The following is a 17,311-nucleotide window of genomic DNA, read 5'->3' on the forward strand; positions in this document are numbered from 1 at the left end:
ATACACTCAAGACGAAGGGTATCTAAATCACTTTTAGTTACAGAAAGAAATATGTACACAGGTGCATCTGATTGTACAACAGAACATTTGTGTATCATACATTTATGAGATATGAACAGTGGCGAGCCGTCAGGGCCCTCTAGGCCCACCTAAGATATTCTACAAAATAATATTTAAAAACGTTAAAAAATATATTGGTTTTTTTTGTTATATTTTTCATTAGTTTTACCAAAATAACTTGATTTAAATTGTATTTAAAATAACATTTCCAAAGAAATAAATCCTTCGAATCTGCCAATTCAGTTTCTGTTTGAATGTGAAGGGTTAAATGAAAGAAGCTCCTGCGAGTTACTGTGAAGACGGGAGAGCTTGGTGGTCCTGCTGTAAATTCACAGAGGGCATAGTAACTGAATGAGAGAGTAATGTCAAATGACAGTACAATTGACCAATCATATCTTCCCTCTAAATAGGTGGGTTTTATTATCGCGGACTTTAGGACAAGTTCTGCCCGCTGTGAAGCTTTTCTTGATTCCATAGCAACAACAACTTCCTGTCAACAGCGTAAACTCACCTTCAAAATAAAAGCATGCCAAATTACACTTAAGACATACAACTGCAACGAAAGTAACAAACAATGCAATATCCTTTTCAATTTCAAAGAACACAAATTGGGTTATTTACAGGTGTTGTTTTGTGTGGTAGAGGGTCGCTTTCAGTTTTGCACCCCGGCCCGTTGTTTTGATATTCCGAAGTATACGCTGTTATACGTAATAACTCTTTTTTTGAGGGAAGGGGTGGGGGTCAGAGGGCTTAGGTATAAAAGTCACGGCTCGCCACTGGTTATGAACAAGGATATTTCCTGCCAGAGCTCAAGGATCCTTTCTCACGTGGAAAATCTACCAAAGGTCCACTGGACATTTATCTGGAAGAGAGCATTTACATTTTCACAATGTGGAGGAAATTACAGTTAAATCAAGGGAATCAGGATCAATATATTTTTTTATTGTGGGCTTTTAAGAGATGGTCATCTTCGTTTTTAATAATATCCCCGACAATTTTCACAAACTTTTGCCAAAAAGGTCAACTGAAGTGACAAGCAGACGAAGAGCAGATTTCACACAGAATTTAATTTGTGAAGCCAATCACATTATCTTTCCCCACAGAGATGAAAACACATTAACAGGTACAGAGCCAAGGTTAAAAAGTGTAACTACTCTGCTTTGCAGTATTGCTCTGATAAACGTTTTGTTGATGTAAAATCCCCAAATCCATCAGTAATACCTACAACGCGTACAATTATCTACCACCAGTGCAATGACAGACGTACTGCAGTATTTTCATTAAATTAAGTATAATGCTCCAAATAGTTTTTGGTCGGTTAAGTAAATTAATAAATACTCACTTCATAGAACGTGATAAGAGTCCACGTTAGTTCCCATGCGGAGGCTCTGTCCCGACTCCAGCGCCGTTTCCCAGATCCTCTTTTGTTCAAACAATCTCCTCAGTGTTGAAGAAAACAAATGCTAGGACATGCTGCACAGACATGTAATGCTCGCTTCTTTTTGACTGTTCAGTACAGTCAGAAGCCTCACTGATTACATTTCATTTACAGGATTTTCGCCCCTAGGTTCGAACACAAACCTAGGGGATGAGATATAAATAAACAATGTTCCAAATGAAGGAATCCACCATTTAACAGAAGTACAGTTACAGCCACAACCTAAAACGGAATATTATTTGGTTGAATATTGGCCACATTTAATAGATTAAAAATGTGTTTGACACCGAGTTCTTCTAATACAAAATATCATTTCTTTCCATTGACTAATTCAAAGCTAAAACAACACAACCCAATTAATGACACTGAGCGGTTTGTTAGCTACCTCCATGTCTGGAAATTCAATTCGATTTTCAATGGTTTCAGTTGGCTGAATTTATCAGCATTGCACAAATAGTTTTTTTACTTTTGATGACATTTAAAAGTCAAATGAGTACCAAGAGCTTTTCAAACATTTAAAGCCACTGTTGTCGGCTACATGAGATATTTTTCCAGTTATGTGCTTGAAAACAGCTTGCATTGGCGCAGAGGAGGAAAGTTTCAAGGCCAAATGACACATGGCTGGTAATAGCTTTAAATTAGGAAGGCAGACATTTGAATTAAAGGTTACCGGTTTTTAATTGATAAATAGTCTGAGAGAATTTAAGTAGAAAACACTTTCATGACCTTCGACTAGTAACTACCTTCAAGCAGCATTTGAGTTAGAACTCCAAATGCTACAGGTGGGCTGTTCAGTGGCAACCTGTGAACAAATCTGGCTGTACTGGTCTGTTCATAGTGACACAGAGTAGCAGTGTAGTTGAAAAAGCATGCACACTGAGAAAAGCGAATAAATAAACATTTAAAAAGACAGACAGACAGACATGATGCTTCCCTCCCCTCATTTAGCCCGCAGTGAAAGAATCTGATCTTTGTTGCATAAGATTAAAAAATAGACTTTCTGTTCCTGTGCAAAAGTCAAGTGTCTTCTGAGCAGTTCATACTGGCCTCTCCATATGAGAAGAGAGTGACAGAGAGAGAAACATCGCCCCCATGTGGGGAGGAACGACTAGTGCAATCTGAACGAAGCGGGCTGGACGGATAATGACACAAAATACTCCTCAGGCTGTAAAGTGGAGAAAGGCAGCACTCAGCCACACATACTCAACGTATCTGTTTGTATTTGTGTGTTTTTTCCACAGGTATGTGTTAAGGAACTTGACCAAGTGTCCCAAAAGCAAGTAAAATTGTCAGATTTAGTTTTGCGAAACCTTCATAAGGGGAAGTGTGGGTGCTCTTTAAAAAAAAAAAAGAGGATTAAGCTCGGCCCGAGAATAAATCAAGCGCTATTTAGTCAATCTCACGAGACAAACAACTTCAAATGATGAACAAGCGGAGGGGCTATGATGGCCAATCATCCAGAATTCCTGGTGGCAATGGTTCCAAGAATCCAGAGGTGCACTTAATCCCACTGCAGTGTGTGTGTGCTACCTGCAGGAACGTGTGTTTACTTGCAGATGGCCTCGCTCAGGATGTGCTTGGTGTCAGATCTTTGCAGGTGGAGTGTGTATTCGTACCGGACGGGCGGGGTTACTTGCAGATCACCTCCAGGGCGTCCAGGGTGCGTTTGATGTCCCGGATCTGTGCAGCCAGGGTGTGTATGGGCTGCATGGAGCGGTCCAACTCCTCGCAGCGAGCCATCAGTGTGTACATGCCCTGTTGGAAGGAACACACAAAGCAAGCGATAAAAAAAGATGATGCCTTATAGACAGCACCATATGAGGATATTATTCAATGAATGAAAATGTGATGAATAAGTGTGCTCAGTTCTGCCTTTCTTTTGCTTTGAGTATACGGCACATTGCTTCTAGAATTAAAGTAAATTATTAACAACATTATTCTTATAAAGAATTAAGATAATGTTTTAACCTCTTTTGTAGTGAAAGTGTATTATTTCGTTCTGTTAGAGCCTTTTTTGTCAATGGAGAAAACACACACATACACACACAGTGTCACCTTTATGCTCATATCCACAGACTCCCCCAGGCTGTCCACTGAGTCCCTGTAGGTCTGGATGTAGCCCACACTCAGAGCCGTCATCTGGATGAACACACAGATGTACAGAGTTACATTTGTTACACAAATCCAATAGTGAGCGATGACACTGAAAAGAAGCCCAATGCATTTTATACCAACTCACATTCTGGATGGTGCCATTGAGGCTCCGCATCATCATCTCCACGCTGTGCGACACTTCCTGGGTGTGTCTCTCAAGATCCAATAGGACAGCAGGATCAATGGGGGGGATGTCTGCTGGTCTCCGTGACGACCCCCGGCTTCGGTAAATGGGACCGGAACAGTCCGCTGGTAAGAAGAAATTACAAAATGAGGGGGCCTATTATGCTCAATTTAAGGTTTCATATTTTGATTTTGTGCCTCTACAGTGAATTACAAAGCCCAGTCTGCTCTGATTGGTTAGCTGGCTGGCTCTGTTGCGATTGGTCAACCACTAATAGATGTCCCGTCCCTTAGCCTATCACATACAATGTATTGGAGAACTAGCCAATAGAAATGTGAGGGTTACATTGTGATGTCACTATGTCACAGAAGTTAACAAAGGACTACAATGGAAGCGATTCAGGAGTGGAGGGAGTTGTGGGTCTTTGCAGACCATTCACATGCACAAAAACCTTTATAACACACTACAAGAAAGAAAAACCCAAAAGAGCATGATAGGAACGCTTTAGAAATGACAAGAAAACTAGGAAAATAGATCAAATAAAAACACACACACACACACATAAAGTCAAAAGAATCTGATTAATTATTCATATTTACTGAAACAGCTGCTCTGCCAAAACAGAATAAAACAAATCATGGCACTGAATTAAAAGAACAGATGTGCCTTGTTGCATTTTGGAATACACACAATAGAAGTGTCCCAAAGGAGGAAGACGCAGGTTTCAGTCCAGTCCAAACACAGTCTGAGTCATGCCTCCTAATTGAATCAGCAGGTAGAGGGAATGAGCTGCCACAGAGGGCGTATTGACTGTGTCGCTCTGTTTAAATTGAGTGGCCAGTTCACCTGACCCTCCAATCTTTCCTCTGAGTGAAGGACAGCGGTTCAGCGTCTTTCTCCTGGAAAATGTGACCGGACAGATGGCTGATAATGGACCTGCTGGACTCACAGACAACCTGCTGATTTTATAGACGTGATTTTATAGACGTGATTTAATCTCCGACGTTGCAGTGAATGTGTGACCTTTTCAAAAACCATCTCTGTTTCAGTTCCTCTGGGCCTCTGCTGCTCATTAAAAAACAGACTGAGGCTAATTTAATCCACCAGGAACAAGTGGGAAGAAGGAGAGAGCAAGGGCAAACGGAGTTCATCACAATTTAATTATTCAACTAAAAATGTCACAGAGAGAGGACTCTAAGAAATGATAAGACTCATTTCATTCAATAACCTGAGATTTCCTTGTTCAAGCAAAGGTTTCTCCTTCAAAAAAATCCCTTTTTATGTCCTTCAAATTGTATGACACTAGAGGTCAAAGAGCCACTTTAAAATAATATAATGATGTAGTCTACTTAAACAGTGTCTCTCAACCCAGACTTTGCTGAATAGGTCGCTAAACTAAAACCTGCAGAACAAAAGAGAGACACTAAGACTTTTTCAGTATAAATATGGCACCAAATAGTTTGTGGAAGGAGGTTCTTAACATGATTAACCAGATAACAAAACTGAAAATCCCTCGTCAGCCAAAGTTGTGCATCCTGGGTATTTATCCAAAAGACTTTGTTTCTAAGAAGAGTGAGCGTGCACTTATAGACTTGTGTCTTTTACAAGCTAAGAGGGCAATAGCTATAGAATGGAAAAATGTGAACAAACCTAGTATGAATAAATATTTTAAGGATCTGTCAGCATGTGTGTCGCTTTAGAAAAACTAACATACATTACTAAAGGAAAGCTGGCAGTTTTCAAAAATATCTGGGGGAGCTTCATGGACTTTCTTACAAATAATGTTTGTTACCTACAGGGTTACTTGGAGAGGGTCCGAGTCCGACCCTTGTCAATTAACTACAGGGGTCCCTCAGGGCTCTGTTCTGGGTCCCCTCCTCTTCTCCCTGTACACAAACTCGCTCGGATCTGTCATTAGCCCGCATGGTTTTTCATACCACTGCTACGCTGACGACACCCAATTAATTCTGTCCTTTCCCTGCTCAGAGACCCAGGTCGTCGCACGCATCTCTGCTTGTTTAGCTGACATCTCTCAGTGGATGTCCGCTCATCATCTCAAGCTCAACCTTGACAAAACTGAACTGCTTTTCCTTCCGGGAAAAGATTGTCCCACTCTTGACCTGACTATCAACATCGGCACCTCTGTTGGTACCCCGACCCAGACTGCAAGGAATCTGGGTGTGATCCTAGATAACAACCTGTCCTTCACTGCAAACATCGCTGCTACAACCCGCTGCTGCAGATACACGCTTTACAACATCAGGAAGATACGTCCCCAGCTGACCCAGAAAGCGACGCAGGTTCTGGTCCAGGCTCTCGTCACCTCACGCCTAGACTACTGCAACTCCCTCCTGGCTGGTCTACCTGCATGTGCCATCCGACCTCTGCAGCTCATCTAGAATGCAGCGGCTCGTCTGGTCTTCAACCTTCCTAAATGTTCCCACACCACGCCGCTCCTCCGCTCCCTTCATTGGCTTCTGGTAACTGCTAGAATTCACTTTAAGACACTGGTACTTGCGTACCATGCTGCAAATGGATCTGGCCCTTCCTACATCCAGGACATGGTTAAACTGTACACCCCAGCGCGTGCTCTACGCTCTGCATCAGCCAAAGGACTCGCTGCACCCTCGCTGCGAGGGGGACCCAAGTTCCCATCAGCAAAAACACGTGGGTTTGCTATCCTGGCTCCAAAATGGTGGAATGAGCTCCCCATTGACATCAGGACGGCAGAAAGCTTTCACACCTTCCGGCGCAGACTGAAAACTCATCTCTTTCGACTCCACCTCGAGCGATAGAATTACTAACAAAGAACTGCTAACAGAGCACTTATATACTAATAAAGGACTGGCTTATCTATAGCCAGTTGAGTAGCACTTGAAATACTTGGCTCTATGAAACCTGATGTACTTTATGATTCTGTTTTCTTCAAGGTTGTGTCTTCCTGGTCGAATGTACTTATTGTAAGTCTCTTTGGATAAAAGCGTCAGCTAAATGCAATGTAATGTTATGATTAATAACACCAAAGACCGGCGCGGGAAAGAGGGCAACGGGAATACGATTCTACAGTGTAGTAGCCCACGTCATATTCTTTCAGATTTTTGTTCTGTATCATCTGTATGCTGACCTGTGTTTATTTACATGCCTGTTCATTTGATTTTATACTGTATCTGCCACCTAGACTGACCATGTATGTCAAATGTTCGTTATTTTATTTTATGTATGTGTAATGTTCGTTATTGTATGTATGTGTAATGTCCATATTTGAAAACTTCAATACAAATATTGTTTAAAAAATAAATAAATAAATATGGCACCAGATAATCTATCTGATTGAACAAGTCGCAAACATTTTGATGCTTTTTTTGCAACTTCCATTCAATTGTGTTTGCACTGTTACCACAAAACCAAATGTCATGTAATCATTCAAGGTTACGGTCCAACCAACAAGCTTTTGACTGTTATAAAGTTGCTGCACTGATCTTCAAACAAAGCTATGGTGAGTTCACAGTGGACTTCTTCATGGACTCCATATATCTCAGTCATACATCAGTATCACATCATCCTCCTTAAAGTCATTCAGATGATGAATGTCAGCATCACTTCGACAGCCACAGCGATTCATTCGGTAAGATTGCGCATCGATTCTCTGTTACTGTTTTTGGGTAAGACATGACCAAAGTTATAAATAAATGATGAAGAGTGGCTGACTCGGCGTGTAATCCTCTGCAGGGAAAAAGTGTCTGTGTATCTGACTGCTGTTTCAGCCCCACTGCCTCTCCAAATGCTATTAACCTGTGAAAAACATTTCTGAAACCTCAATTTGAACAGTTCATCTGTTAGACCCTCCTGAAAAACACAGTAATGAAAGCAACGTACAAAGAGGCAACACGCATATCATCTATGTCAATCAGTATATATACTGCACGAACACGCGTTCTTAGCACAAATGTACATGTAAACAGTACATGAAATACACTTACATTATTACACTTCTCTTCACACTTACAGGAGTTCTAAATCCTTTCCATATAAGGATTATTATAATTCACGTTTAAGGTTCTGCCTCAGCTTCATACTTACAGTCGCTGCAGTCCAGACTGGGCTTGGAGCTCATCTTGATTTTCTGCTCAAGATTCTTGCAGATGAAGTGAGTCAGATCCCCCTCCTGGTGGACCGTCCCCTCTAGCTCCAGAGCCGAGGAGATGGTGGCCCGTCGGCCCTCTGACTGGCCCCCTCTGCCCCCTCCCCGGGCCCCCAAACCACCTGAGGAAAAAACGCAAACAACGGATGGATACAATTGTAAAAATGTTCCAGAAATGACTGATTTCCAAATGTTTATGTTCACTTACATACACTAACGGGATGAGCCACACTGCAACACACACAACATCAAATCTACCTCCACACGATTGGCTGATTTCATCCAGGCTCTTGCTGTCCTGCATGCCCCGGACGTTGCGTACCCAGACCTGGGCCATGACGTGGGGGGGGCAGGGGAGTTCGTCTGAGGGAAGAAGAGGAGGCGGGGTGGAGGAAGAGGACGAGGTGCTGGGACCAGGGGCGGAGGAGGAGTAGTGTCGTGAAGACTGAAAAGCAGGAGAGGAAGTAAAGAGGAACGGTTACATTTCTGCTTATTCAATGATGCTGACAAATCACTATGAAACCAGCTTTAAAGCTTCACATCTCTTCTCTATCATCCTTAAGCGTTAGAGTTATGATCCACTCTTCTTTAAAGCCAACAGTTCATTCCTAAAGGCTCTAAAGCATTTACTTAAATTGACCTTTGTTCAGGATGAGTTCATTACATCTCATGACCGGTATTATCTCTTAAATCCATCTGCTCCTGCTGGTACATGTAATCTGCTAAAGGACAATATAATCACCTCTACCCTTGTTCTCCCTCCTGCTCGCTGATGAATCCACTTTTTTTCATTCTTCTCATCTTCCTCTTCATCCTGTTTCTCCTTCTCTCCATCTTCCTCTTCGTCTCGGCTGTCGGTGTCCGTCTCCCTCGGCTGTCTGTCCGACTTGGCAGGGCCTTTTCGGGGAGGTAACTCTTTGAAGTGTGCTCGCTGTGCAGGGTCCCACAGCAGAGCTGCACCAGGAGGCCCTCCAGTGTTAGAGGCCTCATGAATATCTGTGTCTTTGGAGCCAGATTCGGAGTCCTCTGAGTCTCCTGTGCACGTGGCAGCAGGGAGGGAGGCGTCCGGCTCGTCAGAAGAGCGTAACGATAAACGAGATGTTCTACCATTATTCAATGTCTCTGAGTCCAAGCAGCCTTCGCCATCGTAAACTTTGTTCTCCACTTCTACGTGGTTGTCAGTGTCCTCTGATCCCTCTCCAGGACAGGGCACTCTGCTGCCCCCGCATTTCACTGAGGTCGGATCGTGAGGGCCGTTTTCTGAAGAGATGGGGGCCACATCCCCATTAGCTGTTTCTGGCACGTCTGTGACAATCACAGGGGAGAGACTCATCCCTCCGCCTGCTGGGGGAGGGATAGAGACTGTTAGACATTATTACATCTATATTGAATCCATTATCCAATTAGGGTAGAGTTACCATACTTCTATGAACCACTGCTTAATAGGGCCGCTGAGTATTATGGTTATAAAGGACCACTGCTAATGGTATCTGAGATGTAATACTCACTCATTTTTAACCCTTTCTCTGTTACTGGATCAGGGATAGAATAAAGGAAACATTATAGTCTGCTGCAAGAGAAGTTTATTAACACAACTTTTATATTCTTAAAAAGGAAGTGTTGGGAAACGAATGTAACCATAACCTAACAATGCTGCGGTTCATGAATTGGCATGCCTCTGGTTTATCATTAAGAAAATACATGAAATCAAATTGGTTTTAAGTCGACTATACTCCATTTTAGAGCAGAGAGAAAATGTGACCCTTGCACAATGTAATTGCTCCTGAATTTCCCCCTGACACCGTTTTAGAAAGCTGAACCTGTTTTGAATATTTACTGGACATTGTGGTACTCATTGCTGGGGTGTGGCAGTTGTTGGTATTCTTTATGTTTATTGTTCCATCAGTGTTTATGAGGCCCTGTTGGCTAGGTTACATTTGAAAAAGAGATTCTACTTTTATTTAGCTAAAGTAACGGATATATCGGCATACACCTTATCATTGTGTTCCATTGTATCCTATTAATGTCATTGTGGTATACACTATTGAACCACAACAGTAGCTGTTGTATGGACAGGTTTATGGATTACAGTTACTTTCGGTTAGGTCTGAAATGACGTAATAAGGTTGCTTAGCTTAGCATTAGCTTGGACTCAAACTTACTTGTTGTTTACAGTAGCTTGCATTGCATTTTCAAGCCTTTAGTAAACAACGCCCCTGGAGGTTGAGCAAAGGCAAGTGGGTCAAGACTACAGTGCGAAACAAACAAACAGGAACAAAGAAGAGAAGAAGACATAAAGGGCTGCCTGCCAGCGTTGAGGAAGTTGATGTGCTGCTGTCATTAGCCGCCTAGCACGGCTAACGTTAGCTGTCCAGGCCTTTATACCACAATGCTTTGACAGCACGTCTTCTATTTTCGCACACTCTTACACGACAACACGAACCTTCTTGTAAACAACGCTACGTATCTATTAATAAGGTTATACAGTAGTTGCAGAGAACATCATTTAATAAATAAAACACTCACCAGTGTAGTTCCTGTTCCGAAAAATGTAAGCAACAACCGAGTCCGACCAGCAAATCCCCCCCCACGAATCTGAAGGGAACAGTTCCGCCTTGCAAAAATAAAAGCGTTTGATGCAAAATAATAGCAATCTTCTTGTGTGCATGTTCATTTCTATTGACATAGCAGTATGTAAATCAGAACTAACTTTTACAAGTGCAGCTCTGGTTTGTGCTAAGCAACACTAACTCTCTCTTGCTTTGGCTGAGTGTATCTCTATCCACACCATGAAGGTTCATCCTGCATGTAACTCTGTTCTCCCACAGATGGAGACAAACACCACTGTACCTCAGAAAACATCCTTCCAAAGGATATTTGAATTTTGGTTATTTCATATAATAAATGTAAAGACGCAGTTTCTGCTAATGGTTTGAATCTGACCACTTGGTGAGGGCAGTAAGAAGGAAAAGAAGAAGACTTATTGGATATATCAAACTTTTTTAATTAGTTTGAGTGAAAGCTGTATCTCTTGTTATACCTTTTACAGATCCTGTTTTGATTGTGTCTTAATGTAATTTTAAGTTGCTCGAACAGCCAATTTGCAATTAAATATGTTATCCTCTCTTCAAAGGGGGCAAAGTGTTGATTGCATGCTGTTTATAGTAACTGTCTTTCAGACACATTCTGCTCAATTTGTAAGCTCTAAGAAGGTATGATGACCATTCAAGACTTACATTCTACAATGACAACATTTCAATGTAATGAAAAGCTGGGAATTAATAGAATCCCGAATAGACTTAAATATATAAATATAAATTAATACAGTTAACAACATGATACTTCTTTGAAGATTTTCCCAGAATTTACCATTTTGGAATATGATTGTTATGTATTTAAACATAAAATCACTTTTTGCGACATTATGCTCAAAGTATGGTCTTACAAATAGTCTTCCTAACAATACCAGTCCTTATTAAAGTCAGTTTCCTGTCTACAAAAGACAATCAGGATAAATGTGTGTAATTGAATCAGAGGCAACACTGCTGTTCTTATGTCTCATAAACCATTGATGAAACGTGCTTGAAATGATTTGAATTGATGGTTCACAGACTGGATAGGGGGTTTAAATAATGAGAAGGTCCTGGCTCTGCTTGGCTTTTCCTCCAAACTGGAAGCTGGGCAGCCTCTGTGGTTTTCAAACCTTTAAATTGGACAGAAATGACAAACACTGCTGCTGCAGAGGAGAGAGGATTCAAAAACCACACTGTTACCACATCTAAAGATCTCGTAACATTTCTAATCTAGCCCATCCATGCAGGCCAGCTGCTCCCTCTCTCTGTGGTGATTTGGCTTTTTTATCTCATTTGTTCCTTCTGCTTTTGTGCCAGACATCAAAGTGAGAGATATTTACCTAAAGGCAATTAGACCTTTGAAATAAGCGAATGATTTCCAGAGAATAGCACATTTAAAAATCACTACGACCGTCACCACATTTTAGTTTTCATTGTGATGAGAATACTGGCAGAGGGAAGCTTTTAAAGTAACCGCCACCAGAAAGGCACCATTTAGGAAAATGAGGCTTGCAAAGCAAAGTGAAAGCATGTGCCTTCAAACAGATGCGGGGTTTCCATAATAAAAGCTGTAGACTGCATGCTGCACTTTATTAACCAAAATAACAGTGACGGTCCATAAATCATATTCCTATTAATCACAAATATGAATTGCATAGCCGTTCAGGAGCAGTTCGGAGACAGTTTATCCTTCCAGCCACAAACACGGCTTTCTTGTGCAAAACTCATCAGCTTACAAAACCAGGAAGTATTCATGTTATATTAGCCAAACTTTAAACATCATTATTTTTGTTTAAATACCATAGATCAGTTTGACCTAAAGTGGCGTGTATCCGTGGTAAACACATTTAACTTTGAATGGAACACAGACATGAAAATGTTCTTTGTGTAAGCAACAGAAGGTTTCCACGGGTATTTCCAAATTCAAGACCATCTTCAGTATTTTTTTTTTGGGTATTGATGTCCAGTCAGGCTTGTGGTAGGAAAAAAAGGTTTAGCTTTGAATTGGAACTTCAAGGACATTTAGAAAGGTTGTTTTTGCTATTGTATATGAAAATGCAATCATCTAGAATGCTCAACCGGAAGATCCAGTGGTTACAAGTCAGGGGGAAGGACATCATCAAATACAGAAGTCTGTGGAAGTGTGTGCATACTCAGAAACCGTGAAGTCCTTAAAAAACGTTGAGGCATTTGACTGTAAAATTAAATCTCAAGCTTGAGCAGACAGTTTTATCCAGCGTGAGAGCATCACTGAAAGGGATACGGTGGTGAAGTGCACGAACCCCATCAAATGAGTCACTTTGTGGCAAACTCCAAAAGCAGCTCTTCCTGACTGATTGTTTCCTATACGCCGATTGTATTTGATGCATTCCAACCATGCTGTGTGTTTTTATTGAATCCTTTGGAGAGAACAGAACATTCCAATAAATATGAATCCATTTTGAGTCACCACTTCAGTACATTACATCACACTTCATTTAACAGATTTTATACAAAGTGACTTGCAATAAGTGCAATCAACTTTAATGATACAAACTCAGCAAGAAACAGCTAGTAACCTGAATGCTCATTTACTTCAAATAAGCCAAATCATTGTACAGTAAGTGCTGGTGCATTACTTTAAATGAGCTGAACCTTTTTGGTAATAATGTGTGGAGAAGATGGAGATACGTTTTGGAGGTTGGAGAAGGAATATTAGATTTTAAGATTGAAAGAAAGTGCTTTAAGCTGCAAGAAGAAGAGAAAGAGCAGAAAACAGATCAATAGGTGAGAAGGTCATCAGGGTATTTTGATTACTGCCATTTCCTTTCAGCTGCCGGTTGGGTCGGGCAAAAAGAGTCCAAAGAGTGTCTCAAAATCAGTAACAAACTGTCTTTAGGTCAACTCATTGAGTGCACTGGGACCTTTCTTACCTGCTTTACACCACTGCTGGTTCTCCATGATAACTGAGCTTGTGTCAGGTGTTACAGCCATGCTAGCAACTTTGTGAGACTGCGCTATGCAAAGAAGTGCTTTCATCTAAATGCTAATGCTAACACTGACAATGAAAAAATTCTGTTGAGAAGTGACGTTTGCCATCTCAGTTTGGTGTGTTGGCATGCTAACATGTGTTAACTAGCGCTTAACATAAACAAAGTAGAGACAAAGTACAGATGATAATGATAGGTCAGTGGCCTGAATAAAAAGTCAGATGATCACCAATGTCATCAGAATTTATCCTCTGGTGACCTTACATATCTGTACCAAATGTTATGGAAATTCCATCCAGTATGTGTTCAAATATTTTTGATCTAAAAGTGGTCGACCGACCGACCAATTCCGCCATTCCTCGAGTCAAGAAACATGTAGGCTCTTAAGGCAACCATTACAGTGCTGATACTGTGGTCAGGTTGGTAAAGAGAAACCAAAATGACCTCTCAGTAGTCAGTACACATAAAAGCTTGAAATTGTTTCCGTCCGAATGTAAACATGTGAAAAGATTAACTGTGTTTGGGCAGTGATTAGAACAAGTTTCCACTGCTCACATGCCAAAACAAAAATAGAATTTTCGAAAAGTACAGTTATGAGTGTTCTTCATGGTCTCAAAGGATAAATTGATACAAATGAGTTAAAAATTCAATGTATTTATTGAAATGGTGTCTAGTTTGCGCAACACACTCTCACTCCCTAAGCGTCCAATAGCGACGTTTGGTCAGTGTCCGTGGCGTCCAATTGCGACGCTCCTAGGCTCCTTCAGCGTCATAAAGGGACGCAAATAGCTTTCAACTGATTGCAATGTATTCCCATCTGCGTCGGGATTTGATGCTCATGGAAGCACGGCATTCGTTTGTGTTGGCTGCCCTTAAAGGCAATGTGAGCGTCCATTCCCATTGGATAACGGAGAATTGTACACCCGGATGTAAGTATTCCTCTTACTGTCGATTGATTTTACAGTGATATATGCACTACTCATCGACTAAAAAACACCAGATTATCCTTGTTAATTACACAACATTGATTGGCTTAAATTGTGTGCAATGCTTTGTATTTTTCCCCTTCGATTCGGAGAAACAAATATTTGTTCTGAGTAAAGGATGGCAGAAGACACTACACTACCCAGAATCCCCAGCTATCGTTTGGACTAGACCATGTGCTCTGTTTGACAAACCCCGTGATAGTCCTCAAGCTCTGTGATTGGAGAGTGTGCTCCGAGGGTTAAGCCGATTCTCGAACAGCACTTGAAATGGGATGGAACCATGGCAGACTGTCCAAAACTGGATTTGAACGGGTCCACCGCGTCCCCCCTCCCCCACCCCGTCCCCAGAACTACACATGCTGGCTATTCTGTTTCTCAACATGTTTTCTATCTATGGCACGTCTCTACTGGGAGTTGTAGTTTTAAAAGACGTTTTCGTATTTCCCATAATAAGAAGTTGCCAGTATTAAACTGTGTACATCCCTGGAGGTTTAGGGGACAGGAAACACTCACATTTAAAACATATAATTAATAAATGGGTGAAATTTGCTTGTGACGCTGCTATCGATATTATTTCTGTTATGTTGTGTAACTGTTTAATGGTGTTATCTTTATTGCTACCCCCTTCCCCGTCAATGTATAGTGTTGGTCCACAGCGCAAACATATTAGTTTAACACAATCCGCATCTAAAGATATGTTATTTTCCCCTGTGCAATTCCAGTCTCACATCTCAGAGCACATCGTCATTAACAAATACCGGAAACAGACCGAAAACATTTTTAAAAAATAAAATAATACCTTATTCCGAGTGTGCTTGCTTTTCTCTTTAAAAGTCATCACATAATGGCATTGTAATACACGGTTCGGCTGCATTAAATATTACATATCTGCCGTAGTTCTGTATTTACAGAGCCCTGATGAGAAGACCTCTAGACAAACATGAGGAACTGAAAACGTGACGTGGATCATAAATATATCAGCCATTAAACAACATCTTACATTTCTTTTCACACAATACGTCTCCTTGCAGTATCAACACTAATTCGGCTCACTTTTATATTTGATCCAATTGGTAGATAGGCTGTATTTACACCATAAAGGTGCACAGATGATATAAAGAGACACCTGGTGGTTAAAGCATGTTATTGAATTTCATTATTTTTATTATTAGATATAATACGATCCCTATAAAGTATATTCATTACTCGTTATTCTCTACTAATAGTTAATTAAAGACTGTATATAATGACTATTTTGCACATCCCGTTCAAGATTTCAAGATGTTCTAAGGTTTATTGACATATCATATAGGCCTACACAACTATGGTGTAGTTCTGCACTGAATGAAAAACTTGGGTTGCAGGTTCCTCAATAGTGCATTAGAAGACATCTATCAATATGTGTGCATACCTCCAGCAATGTCAACTATGTTGAAGCACTTATTTTAACTGATATTATACATAATGTATTATACTCTTATAAGATGTATGCAGATATTTCATCTCCGGCCTTGTCAGGTATTGAACAATCAATAAATAAAGAACACAGAATTGTTAAATATAAAACACAGAATTTGTGTGATTATACTAAATGATTTACAAATAAACACCACTGCATATTTAACTGTTACACATGCTGATGTAACGCAAATGTTCCAACTTGGAATCAATAAAGTATATCTTATCTTAAGCTGATCGATGGCTACTGCCATATTTGCAAAATGTGCCTCTGAACCTTGACAAGTGCATGTTTCAGGCTTATCAATTAATGTAATGTAATGTTATCAATTAACAACAGGAGGGGTCACAAACATAAGTCCAGCTGTTAAATAAAGCTCTTCTGACCTTAGCTGGCGTGTGGGTATATATATATTAATACTGCCCATTATGGGCACAAGCAATTTTCACCCATTTATTAATTATATGTTTTAAATGTGAGTGTTTCCTGTCCCCTAAACCTCCAGGGATGTACACAGTTTAATACTTGCAACTTCTTATTATGGGAAATACGAAAACGTCTTTTAAAACTACAACTCCCAGTAGAGACGTGCCATAGAGAACATGTTGCGAAACAGAATAGCCAGCATGTGTAGTTCTGGGGACGGGGTGGGGGAGGGGGAGGACGCGGTGGACCCGTTCAAATCCAGTTTTGAACAGTCTGCCATGGTTCCATCCCATTTCAAGTGCTGTTCGAGGCTCGGTAACCCTCGGAGCACACTCTCCAATCACAGAGCTTGAGGACTATCACGGGGTTTGTCAAACAGAGCACATGGTGTAGTCCAAACGATAGCTGGGGATTCTGGGTAGTGTAGTGTCTTCTGCCATCCTTTACTCCGAAAAAATATTTGTTTCTCCGAATCGAAGGGGAAAAATACAAAAGCATTGCACACAATTTAAACCAATCAATGTTGTGTAATTAACAAGGATGATCTGGTGTTTCTTAGTCGATGAATAGTGCATATATCACTGTAAAATCAATCGTCAGTAAGGGGAATATATACTTCCGGGTGTACAATTCTCCGTTATCCAATGAGAATGGACGCTCTCATTGCCTTTAAGGGCAGTCGACACAAACGAATGCCGTGCTTCCATGAGCGTCCATAGAAGCACATGGACATCCCGGAAAGCTGAAAATGGACGCTAAGGGCCCCCCCCCTTGCGTTGAAAATGGACGCTAAGGCCCCCCGCGTTGGAAAAAGCCGGCAGGGGACTTGACATAACGTCAACATAGGCCGACCTGGGAGTGAGGATGTGTTGCTACATCCACTGCACACATAATCTGAAATAACAACTCATATTTCTCGCATCAAATGACATCAAAACGCATTTTAATGGCCAAACTAACTTTAAAATAGGCATTTTCCAC

At 41.0% G+C, this 17,311-nt stretch overlaps 1 protein-coding gene across 3 annotated transcripts; it reads right to left on the reverse strand.

Moving 5' to 3' along the window:
- Window positions 1–17: 17 nt before the first annotated feature.
- borcs6 (BLOC-1 related complex subunit 6) lies at window positions 18–10,606 on the reverse strand. Of its 3 annotated transcripts, XR_011643602.1 has the most exons (8): window positions 10,444–10,606; window positions 8,660–9,261; window positions 8,176–8,362; window positions 7,857–8,039; window positions 3,738–3,901; window positions 3,554–3,637; window positions 1,403–3,253; window positions 18–922 (listed from the first exon to the last, which is right to left on the reverse strand). XR_011643602.1 is itself a non-coding variant. In XM_034087233.2 (7 exons), the coding sequence occupies exons 1-7, from the start codon at window positions 10,601–10,603 to the stop codon at window positions 3,128–3,130; spliced, it is 1,500 nt and encodes a 499-aa protein (XP_033943124.1). In that variant the 5' UTR covers window positions 10,604–10,606; the 3' UTR covers window positions 18–3,127. The 3 variants fall into 3 exon arrangements, 2 of the variants coding, with proteins under 2 accessions (XP_033943124.1, XP_033943121.1); XM_034087233.2 differs by having other exon boundaries at window positions 18–3,253; window positions 8,666–9,261; XM_034087230.2 differs by having other exon boundaries at window positions 18–3,253.
- Window positions 10,607–17,311: the final 6,705 nt, after the last annotated feature.

The sequence above is a fragment of the Pseudochaenichthys georgianus genome, chromosome 7 (genome assembly GCF_902827115.2).
Source record: "Pseudochaenichthys georgianus chromosome 7, fPseGeo1.2, whole genome shotgun sequence".
In the NCBI taxonomy this organism is placed as follows: Eukaryota; Metazoa; Chordata; class Actinopteri; order Perciformes; family Channichthyidae; genus Pseudochaenichthys; species Pseudochaenichthys georgianus.